Source organism: Coturnix japonica, chromosome 16, assembly GCF_054131305.1.
Source record: "Coturnix japonica strain WE chromosome 16, WE-NBRP24, whole genome shotgun sequence".
Taxonomy (NCBI): domain Eukaryota; kingdom Metazoa; phylum Chordata; class Aves; order Galliformes; family Phasianidae; genus Coturnix; species Coturnix japonica.
Genome location: NC_140678.1, coordinates 2,544,179 through 2,557,500, shown reverse-complemented (window position 1 = coordinate 2,557,500; position 13,322 = coordinate 2,544,179). Strand labels below are relative to the sequence as shown.

Sequence of the window (13,322 nt, the reverse complement as noted above, 5' to 3'; positions counted from 1 at the left end):
CCATCCCCCCCTCTCGTGGCCCCATGGTGTAGATGAAGCCGTTGGGTTGGCCCTGAAGTGGGATCAAAGGTGACAGCATGCAACTCCATGCATATTCAGGAGGAAGAAGAGCAGTGACCCCGCACAGGGTCGGGGGCTGTGGGGGGGAGTGGGGCTGGAGGCTGCCATGCAGCCCCCACAGCCATGAGGGCCCAGCAGAAGTGGGGTGAAGATGCACGTGGGGCTGTGGGATGTGTGGGGCAGACTAAAGTATGGGGCTGGATGGGGGGGGTCTGGAGGGCTGCAGCACCCTGGGGACGTCCTGCTGTGGAGTTCAAGGCTCAGCAGATCGATATCCAGGTGGCGGGTGGGCAGACGGGGTGTGGGGTGGGCAACAAGGAGGAGGGGGGGGAAGGGACACAAGGGTGTGGGGTATGGGGACACAAGGGTTCCAGGCAGGGATGGGGGGGGGGAAGAAGTGCAGAGCACAGATGTTTATATGCATATGTTCATATATATCACCACGTTGATAAAGATCCCTTGGCTCTGGTGGGAGGAAAGAGCAGGAGCTGGGATGTCTGCATGGTGGGGGCATGGAGGGGTGTGATGGGGGGCTGCAGGGGTTTGGAGCTGGGGGGATGCAGAAGGGCAGGGTAGGGATGCACAGTGGGGCTGTAGGGATGCACAGTGGGGCTATAGGGATGCACAGTGGGGCTATAGGGATGTACAGCGGGGCTATAGGGATGCACAGTGGGGCTGTAGGGCTGCACAGTGGGGCTGTAGGGATGCACAGTGGGGCTATAGGGATGTACAGTGGGGCTGTAGGGCTGCACAGTGGGGCTATAGGGATGCACAGTGGGGCTGTAGGGCTGCACAGTGGGGCTATAGGGATGTACAGTGGGGCTATAGGGCTGCACAGTGGGGCTGTAGGGATGCACAGTGGGGCTGTAGGGATGTACAGTGGGGCTGTAGGGATGTACAGTGGGGCTATAGGGATGCACAGTGGGGCTGTAGGGATGCACAGTGGGGCTGCAGGGCTGCACAGTGGGGCTATAGGGATGCACAGTGGGGCTGTAGGGATGCACAGTGGGGCTGTAGGGATGCACAGTGGGGCTGTAGGGATGCACAGTGGGGCTGTAGGGATGCTCAGTGGGGCTGTAGGGATGCACAGTGGGGCTGTAGGGCTGCACAGTGGGGCTGTAGGGATGCACAGTGGGGCTGTAGGGATGCACAGTGGGGCTGTAGGGATGCACAGTGGGGCTGTAGGGATGCTCAGTGGGGCTGTAGGGATGCACAGTGGGGCTGTAGGGCTGCACAGTGGGGCTATAGGGATGCACAGTGGGGCTGTAGGGCTGCACAGTGGGGCTGTAGGGATGCACAGTGGGGCTGTAGGGATGCTCAGTGGGGCTGTAGGGATGCACAGTGGGGCTGTAGGGCTGCACAGTGGGGCTATAGGGATGCACAGTGGGGCTGTAGGGCTGCACAGTGGGGCTATAGGGATGCACAGTGGGGCTGTAGGGCTGCACAGTGGGGCTGTAGGGATGCACAGTGGGGCTGTAGGGCTGCACAGTGGGGCTGTAGGGCTCCACAGTGGGGTTATAGGGATGCACAGTGGGGCTGTAGGGATGCTCAGTGGGGCTATAGGGCTGCACAGTGGGACTGTAGGGATGCACAGTGGGGCTATAGGGCTGCACAGTGGGACTGTAGGGATGCACAGTGGGGCTGTAGGGATGCTCAGTGGGGCTGTAGGGATGCACAGTGGGGCTATAGGGATGCACAGTGGGGCTGTAGGGATGCACAGTGGGGCTGTAGGGCTGCACAGTGGGGCTGTAGGGCTGCACAGTGGGGCTATAGGGATGTACAGTGGGGCTGTAGGGATGTACAGTGGGGCTGTAGGGATGCTCAGTGGGGCTGTAGGGATGCACAGTGGGGCTGTAGGGATGCTCAGTGGGGCTGTAGGGATGCACAGTGGGGCTATAGGGATGCACAGTGGGGCTGTAGGGCTGCTGTCTCGGCTGGGACCAGGTTTCCTCGTCGTGGGGTTCCGGGGGGGCCATAGGCAGTGGTGTGGATGGGCTGACCCATGGGTTGAAGGTCAGGGCTCCGTGCTCAGACCCCTTTTCAGATTCAAATGTTCTCCTGGGGGCTTTGTGCTGGGGTCAGGCTTCACCGAGAGCCGTGTGAAAGGGTCGGGGCCTTCGGGCAGCTTTCATGTCCCGGCTGCTGGGAGGAGGGGGGGCACAAATAGAACCCCAACCCAGGGATGAACCCCCCAACCCTTGTGCCCCCCTAAGAACAGGGCAGCAGGACCCCATTGCTTCACCCACAAACCTGCAGCTGCTCCAGTGGTGCTTTGCAAAACTCAGCTACCCCAGGACCCCCCCCCAGGCCTCAGCTGCAACCCCAACACCCCAAAAGCAGGACCCAGTGTGGGGCTGCAGCCATTCCCATGGTGCTTATAGGGGGGAGGGGGGGCCACAGGGCTGGGATCTGTGCATGGCAATGGGGAGCGCCCCATGGGTGCAGCAGGAGGTGGGGGAGCAGCGACTCCTGGCCCCTGGGGAGGGAGTGTCCAGCAGAGCTGGGGGTGTGGGATCTGATATAGCCCCAGGAATGCAGGGCAGGGAGCTGCCTTCACCGTGGGAGCAGCTGGTGGAGGTGGGGGGGGGGGGGTAGATCCAATAGGGGGCTGGGGGGTGAGGAGGGGTTGGGGTCTCCCTGTATAGGGGTGGGAGGCAAAAGTGGGGGTTGTGGGGCTCCACATGCATGTGTGTGCATGCACCACGTGAAGCTGCAGGTGGAGACTTGCAGCCAGATCCAACGTGGTGCAGCAATATGGAGCCCTGCGACCTCTCCTTTATGGCCAGGAGATGGGATGAGAACGGGGTCTTATGGGGCTGCGTGTCCCCATTGGGTTCCAAAAGCAGGGATGGATGGATGGATGGATGGATGGATGGATGGATGGATGGATGGATGGATGGATGGATGGATGGATGGATGGATGGATGGATGGATGGATGGGGAGATGGATGGATGGATGGATGGATGGATGGATGGATGGATGGATGGATGGATGGATGGATGGATGGGGAGATGGATGGACTGATAGACAGGGCTGCTGGTGGAGCTGCACTGTGAGCCCTACTGCAAAGAAATGGGGCAGTGATGGCATTGCAAAGCCAGCACAACCCAATGGGCACCGATTGATTTCTCATCCTCCAGATCAGAGGATGGAGAAGGGGAAGGTGTGGGGGGGGGGAGCAGCAGCATGAAATGCATTGGCACAACACAACACGCACCGGTGTGGAACCAAGCGGCACCAAATGAGGCGGCCCGGAGTCGGGAGGTGGGGTGGGGGGGGTGGGGGATCGGATGGAGGGGGTGGGGGGTGGAAGGGGGGGGAGGGTCTTTTGTGCCGGTGAAGCAGCGAAGCAGGGCGAGGAAGGAGGAATTCCTCCAGAGATCAAACGCCTTCAACCCACTGGACACCAACGTCAAAACAAACACGGCTCCCACGGCGGGGAGGGCAGCAATGGGAGGGGGGGGGGTGGAAGGAGGAGGAGGAGGGGGGGGGGGGAGGATCCAATTTCCTTCTTTGTTCCTGGATTATTATTTTTTGCAGGGGGTGAAGGGGGGGGGGGAGGCAGGGAAAGGGCCATAAATCACCGGCTGACACAGGAGAAAGGAGCTGCGGGGATGGCTGCAGGTTGGGGGCCGCCCCCAAGACCCACCCCCATCCCCCTTACCCCTGAACCCCCATCCCCTGCAGCAGCCCCCAGCCCCATAAGGCCCAATGCCATCCCACAGCCCCGCTGTGTGCACGCAGGTACCGCGTGAGCTCGGATCCCTGCAGACAGGAGGAAATGGAGGTTTTATTTATGGCCGGAGCTGCCACCCGTCTCCCTCTGCAGCTCTATGGCCTTTTTGCTTTGCTTTGCTTTGCTCCATTTAGTTGTTTTTCCTCTCTTCCCTTTAGGGCTGGAAATGCAGGCCGTGCCAACCAGCATCTCCAGCCCCATTCCCTGCAGGGTCCCCCCACAATGAGGTGTGGGATGCATTGCCCTGCTATGGGGAGGGTGGGGGGAGTTTGGCCCCGAGGTGAAAGGCAAAAGCGCAGCCATAGGGCTGTCCCACGGGCTGCCACCTCTCCATGCAGTTTATTCTTTGATTAATAATTAACCAGGAGAGGCACCACGGGCACCCCCAGCCCACCGGCCTTGTGGGGGCAGCTGACAAGCTCCAATGGGGTTGACTTCATTAATGAACCACACGTAGGTGTAGGGCTGTGTACAGGGACTCCAGCACTGCAGGACCTCATGGCTGCATAGTCCCAATGCTGTGCCCCCCCCCCCCATGTCCCTGTGCCCTTTTGCCCTGTCCCCTTTCCACCCCCCGTGTCCCCATCCCTTTGTCCCATTCTGTCCTGTGTCCTTCTCCCCATCTCAGTCCCACAATCCCCCCCCCCCCCCCGTGCCCTTCTGCCCTCTGCCCCCTCCCACCCCCATCCCTGTGCCCCTCCGTCCCTCCCTTATCTCCATCCCCCTCCACCCCGTCCCGTCTATCCCGCTGCGTCCCCATTGCGTTCATCCATGCGGGACCGATTCCCGCAGCCTCCCCCCCTCCGTTCGGCCCCCCAATTCCCGGAGCACTGCGGGGACGGCCCCGCTCCCCCCTCGGTGCTACAACGGATGGGGTACAAAGGGGCGCACGGAGGCGGTGCGGGGTTGGAAGGCCGAGGATGGGGTGGGGGGGGAGGATGGGTTGGGGGGGGGGGATGGGGGGGCATTGGGGCAGGACCCGGCGGGCGGTGAGCGGAAGGGGAGGAGGACGGGGAGGAGCATCCAGGGCGGCCACCGCGGCAGCGGCTGAACTTTGCTCTTTCACGGGAGGCGGGGAGAGCCCCGGGGGTGCGGGGAGCGGGTCCCGCCGGCCCGGCTGCATGCGGCGGCGGCGGCGGCGGGGCCCGTAAGGGAGGGGGGGGGGTCGGGTCAGGGGGGGGTGGGGAAGGGGGGCAGCGCCGCCGCCTCCTCCTCCTTCTTCCTTCCGTCCGTCCTTCCGTCTGTCCGTCCGTCCGTCCGTCCTCCCGGGGCCGCACGGAGCGGGGCGGCGTTTCCCGCATGTTCCCCGGGGGGATGCTGCGCTCCGCGCCCCGCTCCCGTCGCAAAGTTTGCACGGGGCCCCCCCGCTGATCCTTAGCGAGCAGAAAGGAAAGGAAAAAAAAGGGGGGAGGAGAACGAGACCCAAACAACCGAACAACAAGAGCCTAAAAATACCCCCCCAACCCCGCTCTCTACCCCCTAAAAGGAGCAAAGCGAAGCAAAAAACCGATCGAACCCACGGCAGCCCTAAGGAAAAAAAACTTGCCGAACTCGCTGCGCTCCATGCGGCGCTGACCCGCAGCCATGGCCATGGTGGCCGGCGGGTGGGGAGAACCCAACGGCGGCGGAGGAGCGGCGGAGGAGGCGGCGTCCCCCGCGGGCGGCGGTAGCGACGCTGAACACGGCGAGGAGGAACGACCCGGAGCGGCGGTGGATTGCGTGGTGTGCGGGGATAAATCCAGCGGGAAGCATTACGGAGTGTTCACCTGCGAGGGCTGTAAGAGCTTCTTTAAGCGCAGCATCCGTAGGAACCTCAGCTACACCTGCAGGTGGGTGAGGAGGGGGCGGCGGGGGGCTCACAACGGGGGTAGATGTTGGGTTGCGGCCCTATAGTGGCCCCGGGGATGGGCTGCACCGGAGCCCCGACGGCGGCACAAGGGTGGTTGTATTGGTACCACGGGGATGGCCGGACCGTGGCCCCGGGGGTGGCTGCATCGCGGCCGCACGGTGGCTCTGCGGTGGTTGCCGGTGGACCAGCCCCCTCCATCCCCATGTGCCGGTGTCACCGTTGGGCCTCATCACCGGCTCCGGTGTTCATTGCCCTTCCAGCATTGAAACGCACTGAGTCACTCCGGACACGGCTGTGCTGCCCCACGAACAGCACTAGAGCTGCTTTATCCACAGGTTCTAAGGGTTAAACGCGGATCCTGCCCCATCCCCAACCAACTTTAGGGCTGCCACAACTCCAGCAGTCTCACATCCCCCCCCAGCTGTGTGCTCCGTGCACCCACACAGCCCTGATCCCACAGCACGGTGCCCCCCATTGAACAACCCACATGTGGGTGCTGCCGGCTCTGACCTTTGCAATAGGGATGGGAGCAGAGCTGCTCCTGCTTTGCCTCCGTCCCCTGTGCTGCTTTGCTCTGCTTTGGGTGGCCTACATTCCTCCTCCCCCACGCTCAGCATCTCTGCTCCAGCACAGCGGTGCAGATCAGCATGCAGGGATGAAGGCACACAGACCCTGTGCTCATCCCCTCAACCCTCTTTAGGTTGGGTTCCCCCCATATCCCCCCCTTAGGTTGGGTTCCCCCATATCCCCCCCTTATGTTGGGTTCCCCCCATATCCCCCCCTTAGGTTGTGTTCCCCCATATCCCCCCCTTAGGTTGTGTTCCCCCATATCCCCCCATTAGGATGGGTTCCCCCATATCCCCCCATTAGGATGGGTTCCCCCATATCCCCCCATTAGGATGGGTTCCCCCATATCCCCCCCTTAGGTTGGGTTCCCCCATATCCCCCCATTAGGATGGGTTCCCCCATATCCCCCCCTTAGGTTGGCTCCCCCCATATCCCCCCCTTAGGTTGGGTTCCCCCATATCCCCCCCTTAGGTTGGGTTCCCCCATATCCCCCCCTTAGGATGGGTTCCCCCATATCCCCCCCTTAGGTTGTGTTCCCCCATATCCCCCCATTAGGTTGGGTTCCCCCCATATCCCCTCCTTAGGTTGGGTTCCCCCCATATCCCCCCCTTAAGTTGGCTCCCCCCATATCCCCCCCTTAGGATGGGTTCCCCCATATCCCCCCCTTAGGTTGGGTTCCCCCATATCCCCCCCTTAGGTTGGGTTCCCCCCATATCCCCCCCTTAGGTTGGGTTCCCCCCATATCCCCCCCTTAGGTTGGGTCCCCCCATATCCCCCCCTTAGGTTGGGTCCCCCCATATCCCCCCCTTAGGTTGTGTTCCCCCATATCCCCCCCTTAGGATGGGTTCCCCCATATCCCCCCCTTAAGTTGGGTTCCCCCATATCCCCCCCTAAGGTTGGGTTCCCCCATATCCCCCCCTTAGGTTGGGTCCCCCATATCCCCCCCTTAGGTTGGGTTCCCCCATATCCCCCCCTTAGGTTGGGTTCTCCCCATATCCCCCCCTTAGGTTGGGTTCCCCCATATCTCCCCCTTAGGTTGTGTTCCCCCATATCCCCCCCTTAGGTTGGGTTCCCCCATATCCCCCCCTTAGGTTGGGTTCCCCCATATCCCCCCCTTAGGTTGGGCTCCCCCATATCCCCCCCTTAGGTTGGGTTCCACCATATCCCCCCCTTAGGTTGGGTTCCCCCCATATCCCCCCCTTAGGATGGGTCCCCCCATATCCCCCCCTTAGGATGGGTTCCCCCATATCCCCCCCTAAGGTTGGGTTCCCCCATATCCCCCCCTTATGTTGGGTTCCCCCATATCCCCCCCTTAGGTTGGGTTCCCCCCATATCCCCCCCTTAGGTTGTGTTCCCCCATATCCCCCCCTTAGGATGGGTTCCCCCATATCCCCCCATTAGGATGGGTTCCCCCATATCCCCCCCCTAAGGCTGGGTTCCCCCATATCCCCCCATTAGGATGGGTTCCCCCATATCCCCCCCTTAGGTTGTGTCCCCCCATATCCCCCACTTAGGATGGGTTCCCCCATATCCCCCCCTTAGTTTGGGTTCCCCCCCACCCTGACCCAGCACTGGGATGAAAGCTGAGTTTCCCACAGGCCATTATATAGGGCCAGAGCTTCTCTATGGAAGGAATCAAAGCCAACGCTGCTCTCATTTGAATATTAAAAGTGAGTCGGAGTCGGTGTCGTTCTCGCACTCGATAATTACACGTTCTAATTACATAATTAGCACCGTATCCGCCTGGCACGTTCTCCCAGCAGCTCCCTGCACACATCAGTGGGGCCGTGCTCTGTTGGTGGCAATGGGGTCAGGGCTGATGGAGATGTCACCGGGCTCTCTGCTCGGCACAGAGGTGATGTTCGGGTTCATTAATGCTGCTTGGAGTGCTGGGAATGGCCGTGTGCTGCTCTCTGGAGCTGTGTTGGAATGAGGATGGCCGTGTTGGGGCTCCCAGCCTGTGCTGTGCCTGTGCTGCTGCTCTGTGCCTTCATTCCCCCCCCCTATATCCCCTTATATCCCTTTTCCTCCTGGGTTGGGATGCTAGCACTGTGCTGGGGGTCTCCTGCAGACAGAGCTGTGGGTATCACTGACCCATTAGGATCTATGGCCCTTTAACCCAAATCTCAGCCCCACTGACACCTTAGGATCACTCAATGGGGCTGACCCCCCCCCCACCCAATGGACCCAGCCCTCCAGGTCCCACAGCTCCATAGGAAATAGCTGGAATTCCTCCCATGGCTGTGCCCCCCCCCCTTTATTGGGCTGTACACACTGCACAGCCCCATCCCACGCTGCAGTCCCAAAAGCCACGGGCATGGCTGCAAATAGGGATTCTCAGCCCAGTCTGTTGGAAATAGCTCCCAGGCACTGTTACCATAGCATCTGTGTGCGGGTGTGTGTGTATGTGTGTGCTGGGGGGGGGGGGGTATGTGTGCTGGGTGGTGGCTATGGGGCCGTGCCTGGTGTCACCATGCTACAAACACCCCCTTTATCACCCCTTCCCCCCCCCATACCCTCCTACACCCCTACAGGTCCAACCGTGACTGCCAGATCGACCAACACCACCGCAACCAATGCCAGTACTGCCGCCTGAAGAAGTGCTTCCGTGTGGGGATGAGGAAGGAAGGTAACGATGGGATCCCAGCCCTGTGCCCCCCCACCTCAATGCAGACCCCCCTCTATTGCAGACCCTCCTTCTATTGCCCTTTTTTACCTCCCTGGAGGTGGTGCTGTTGGGTTTATACAGCCCTTCTGCAGCCCTTGTGATGGGGGGGGGTGTCCTTAACCCCCCCCCCTATGGACAAACCTTCCCTGTAGCCATGTGCAATGGGATTTAGTGCCTGGCAGTGGTGTGCAGCAGTACAGCAAGGGGAGGATGCTGGAAGCAGGACAGCAATTCCCTCCTCCCCAAGCAGCCGAGATGGCATTATTGCCACTTAGCATGATTTAGAGCTCTCATTTAAGTGGCTCGTGAACAGCCCATAAATTAATTACTAAGGCCTGAGCAAATAGTGGGCACTAATAGGGAAGGGGGGGGGGCTGAAAGATGGCCCTCTGTGCATGCAATTAGGAAGGGGAGTGCCCCGGGGTTAACGATGCTTCCAAGATGGAAGGTTTATTTGCTAATAAATGGGTGCTGCCTTGGGGTGACCTTGGGCAGCATTGCCAGCAGTGAGGTTGTGGTGCCGGTGCAGTGGGGCACGGTGTGGGGTTGGGCATTGGCACTGTCCCAAAGCCACTGCTGTGATTATGGGATGCTGGAGAGCTGGGAGACAGAGGCTGCTGGCTGTGGGGCTGTGGGTGGTGGGGTGCAGGATGGATCCATGCACGCTATGGGGCTCCTAAAGGGTCCTGTTGGGGATGCAGGGGGTTCATGGGGGATGCAAGGGGTCCTATAAGTATGCAGGGTGCTTTGTAGGGATGCAGGGAGTCCATGGGGGATGCAGGGGGTTTAATAATAGGGATGCAGAGGGCTCTGTAGGTATGTATGGGGTCCAATGGGGATGCAGGGAGGCTTTGTAGGGATGCAGGGAGTCCATGGGGGATGCAGGGGTTCCAGTGGGGATGTAAGGGGCTTTGTAGGGATTCATGGGGTTTAATAGGGATGAAGAGGGCCGTGTAGGGATGTATGGGTTCCATTGGGAATACAGGGGTTCCAGTGGGGGATGCAGGGGGCTCTGTAGGGATGTATGGTGTCCATTGGGGATGCAGGGAGGCTTTGTAGGGATGCAGGGGGTTCCAATGGGGGATGCAGGGGGCTCTGTAGGGATGTATGGTGTCCATTGGGGATGCAGGGGGCTCTGTAGGGATGTATGGTGTCCATTGGGGATGCAGGGGGCTCTGTAGGGATGTATGGTGTCCATTGGGGATGCAGGGTGGCTTTGTAGGGATGCAGGAGTTTCCAATGGGGGGGTGCAGGGAGCTCTGTAGGGATGCAAAGGTTCCAGTAGGGATATAGGGGGCTCTGTAGGGATGTATGAGTTCCAATGGGGATGCAGGGGGCTCTGTAGGGATGTATGGTGCCCATTGGGGATGCAGGGGGCTCTGTAGGGATGTATGGTGCCCATTGGGGATGCAGGGGGCTCTGTAGGGATGTATGGTGCCCATTGGGGATGCAGGGTGGCTTTGTAGGGATGCAGGAGTTTCCAATGGGGGGGTGCAGGGAGCTCTGTAGGGATGCAAAGGTTCCAGTAGGGATATAGGGGGCTTTGTAGGGATGTATGGTGCCCATTGGGAATGCAGGGGGCTCTGTAGGGATGTATGGGTTCCAATGGGAATGCAGGGAGGCTTTGTAGGGATGCAGGGGGTTCCAATGGGGGATGCAGGGGTCTCTATAGGGATGTATGGTGTCCATTGGGGATGCAGGGTGGCTTTGTAGGGATGCAGGAGTTTCCAATGGGGGGTGCAGGGGGCTCTGTAGGGATGCAAGGGTTCCAGTAGGGATATAGGGGTCTTTGTAGGGATGTATGGTGTCCATTGGGGATGCATGGGGCTTTATATGGTTGTTCCTGGGGCGGTGGGCACCCTTGCCAGATGCGCTCATACCTGACCCCCTCCTCTATTCCTCCACAGCCGTGCAGAGGGGCCGCATCCCCCCCACTCACTCCAGCGCCAGCCCCACAGCCATGCCCAGCGGGGAATACTTCAACGGGCAGCCCGTGTCCGAGCTCATCTCCCAGCTGCTGCGGGCTGAGCCTTACCCCGCCGCCCGCTACGGCTCCCAGTACGCACAGCAGGGCAGCGTGATGGGCATCGACAACATCTGCGAGCTGGCCGCCCGTCTGCTCTTCAGCACGGTGGAGTGGGCACGGAACATCCCCTTCTTCCCCGAGCTGCCCGTCTCTGACCAGGTGGCTCTATTGAGGCTCAGCTGGAGCGAGCTCTTCGTGCTCAACGCGGCGCAGTCGGCGCTGCCGCTGCATATGGCCCCATTGCTGGCAGCTGCCGGTTTCCACGCCTCCCCCATGTCTGCAGACCGTGTTGTCTCCTTCATGGACCAGATCCGCATCTTCCAGGATCAGGTGGAGAAGCTCAACAGGCTGCAGGTGGACTCGGCTGAGTACAGCTGCCTCAAAGCCATCGCGCTCTTCACGCCGGGTAGGTCGGCATCGCGTCTGGTTTGGGTACCATGAGCATCCCTTGAGCCTTGTGCCCACCCTGCACAGCTGAGAGTGCTGTATCCCATTGGGGTTTGGGTTCTATGAGCATCCCTTGAGTCCTATGTCCACCCCATACAGCTGGGAGCTCTGCATCCCATTGGGATTTGGGTATTGTGAGCATCCCTTGAGCCCTATGTCCACCCCATACATCTGGGAGCTCTGCATCCCATTGGGATTTGGGTACCTTGAGCATCCCTTGAGCCTTGCGCCCACTCTGCACAGCTGAGAGTGCTGTATCCCATTGGGATTTGGGTACCATGAGCATCCCTTGAGCCTTGCACCCATCCTGCACAGCTGGGACCTCTGTATCCCATTGGGGTTTGGGTTCTCTGAGCATCCCTTGGACCCTATGTCCACCACATACCTCTGGGAGCTCTGCATCCTATTGGGGTTTGGGTACCATGAGCATCCCTTGAGCCCTATGTCCACCCCATACAGCTGGGAGCTCTGCATCCTACTGGGCTTTGGGGATGCTGAGCATTGCAGAGGGGGTTCCTGGTGCCCTGCAGAAACCTTTGCAGATGGAACAATGTGATGAGGGCAGGAGGGGATCCCCACAGACAGCACAGGGTGTCCCTGCAAAGGGTGGGCATAGGCAGGGGGCTTCACATCCCCTCCTAACCCCTCCCCATCTCCCCCCCCCCACAGATGCCTGCGGCCTTTCGGACCCAGCCCACGTGGAGGGGCTGCAGGAGAAGGCTCAGGTGGCACTGACAGAGTACGTGAGGTCTCAATACCCATCACAGCCTCAACGCTTCGGGCGGCTCCTGCTGCGCCTGCCTGCCCTGCGCGCCGTGCCTGCAGCCCTCATCTCACAGCTCTTCTTCATGCGCCTGGTGGGGAAGACACCCATCGAAACACTAATCAGGGACATGCTGCTGTCTGGGAGCACCTTCAACTGGCCCTATGGGACGGGGCAGTAGGGATGGTGATGATCCCGGTGTGCCCTGGGGGACCCTATGGTGCCATTGGGGTGGGGGTCTGAACTGTGCGAAAGAAGGGGACCCCAAGAGCTGCATGGCCACAGCCCTGTGCTCTGGAACCCAAAGGTACCAGCTCCTCACTGCAGGTGGATGTTGGACTTTGCTGGACCCCATCATGCAGCCCCAGCAGCAATCCTGGCTCTGGGTAAGGGGCTTTGGGACCCCCACCCCCCCAGACGTCAGAGTGGAAGTGATGGAGCGTACAGATAAGAAGCTCTGAACGTCCCCTTTGTGCCCTCCCAGGACAGATCTATCCTCCAGGACTGAAGAACCAACCCCAGAGCAGAGGAATGCCCACCCCTCTTCCTGGGGTGCACAGGGTGGTATTGGGGGGGGGGTAATTGGGGTCACAGAGCACTGTGCACATGGGGGTGCAATGAGAGGGGTCTTTGGGTGCCCTGTAGCTCACTCCATCCCCACTGCCTGCTTTGTGCTTGGCTCCCCCCATGGATTTAAGGTTGAGGGGGGGCAGGGAATGGATGTGAGCATCCTCCTACTAAGCTCTGTTTCCAAGCCAGGACCCTGTGAAAGGGATACAGGTGGTGGGGGGGGAACCAAAAATCCAGTGAGGGGGGGTGTTGAATGGGGATGGGGGGATGGAGGTACCCCACATCCCCCCCCACCCTCCCCCAGGTCCTTGCAGCGGGGCTGTGTGTCTCAGGGGTCTGCACTGTGTGAGCAGTGCAGGGTTGGGGGGGAGGGGAAGGGGGGGGAAAGCAGTCATTTAGATTGATTCACTGTAAAAAAACAACCCTATAATCCTTGTTCAATGATACTAAACCAATTAACGGGCATCAATAAAGATGTTTCTTACAAGGGTGGGGGTGCAGCTGGATTGGGGGGGGGGGGGCTGCTTAGACCCCCACCCCTTCCCCCCATAGGGTGAAGCCTTTAAAACGCTGCAGCTTTGGGGGTCTTTGGGTGATGCTCTCCAACCCAAAGGTTCCTGGTGGGGAATCAATGC

At 60.4% G+C, this 13,322-nt stretch overlaps 1 protein-coding gene and 1 long non-coding RNA gene across 2 annotated transcripts; both read left to right on the top strand.

Annotated features, from left to right (window-relative positions):
* The first annotated feature begins 4,883 nt into the window (after positions 1-4,883).
* Positions 4,884-13,174, top strand: NR2F6 (nuclear receptor subfamily 2 group F member 6). The gene is made up of 4 exons (XM_085517746.1): positions 4,884-5,626; positions 8,748-8,842; positions 10,789-11,313; positions 12,024-13,174. Exons 1-4 carry the CDS (start codon positions 5,382-5,384, stop codon positions 12,296-12,298), a joined length of 1,140 nt encoding a protein of 379 aa, XP_085373872.1. The 5' UTR covers positions 4,884-5,381; the 3' UTR covers positions 12,299-13,174.
* Positions 5,866-8,064, top strand: LOC107325471 (uncharacterized). The gene is made up of 3 exons (XR_014935060.1): positions 5,866-5,981; positions 7,812-7,883; positions 7,977-8,064. It is a non-coding gene; the product is annotated as an uncharacterized LOC107325471 (long non-coding RNA).
* Positions 13,175-13,322: the final 148 nt, after the last annotated feature.

What these genes read in the sequence shown, in the direction of transcription:
- NR2F6 (XM_085517746.1), top strand. Translation starts at nt 5,382, where the DNA reads ATGGCCATGGTGGCCGGCGGGTGGGGAGAACCCAACGGCGGCGGAGGA. An exon ending in TGTGGGGATGAGGAAGGAAG is followed by an intron (nt 8,843 to 10,788) that starts GTAACGATGGGA and finishes ATTCCTCCACAG; the next exon opens with CCGTGCAGAGGGGCCGCATC. An exon ending in CATCGCGCTCTTCACGCCGG is followed by an intron (nt 11,314 to 12,023) that starts GTAGGTCGGCAT and finishes CCCCCCCCACAG; the next exon opens with ATGCCTGCGGCCTTTCGGAC.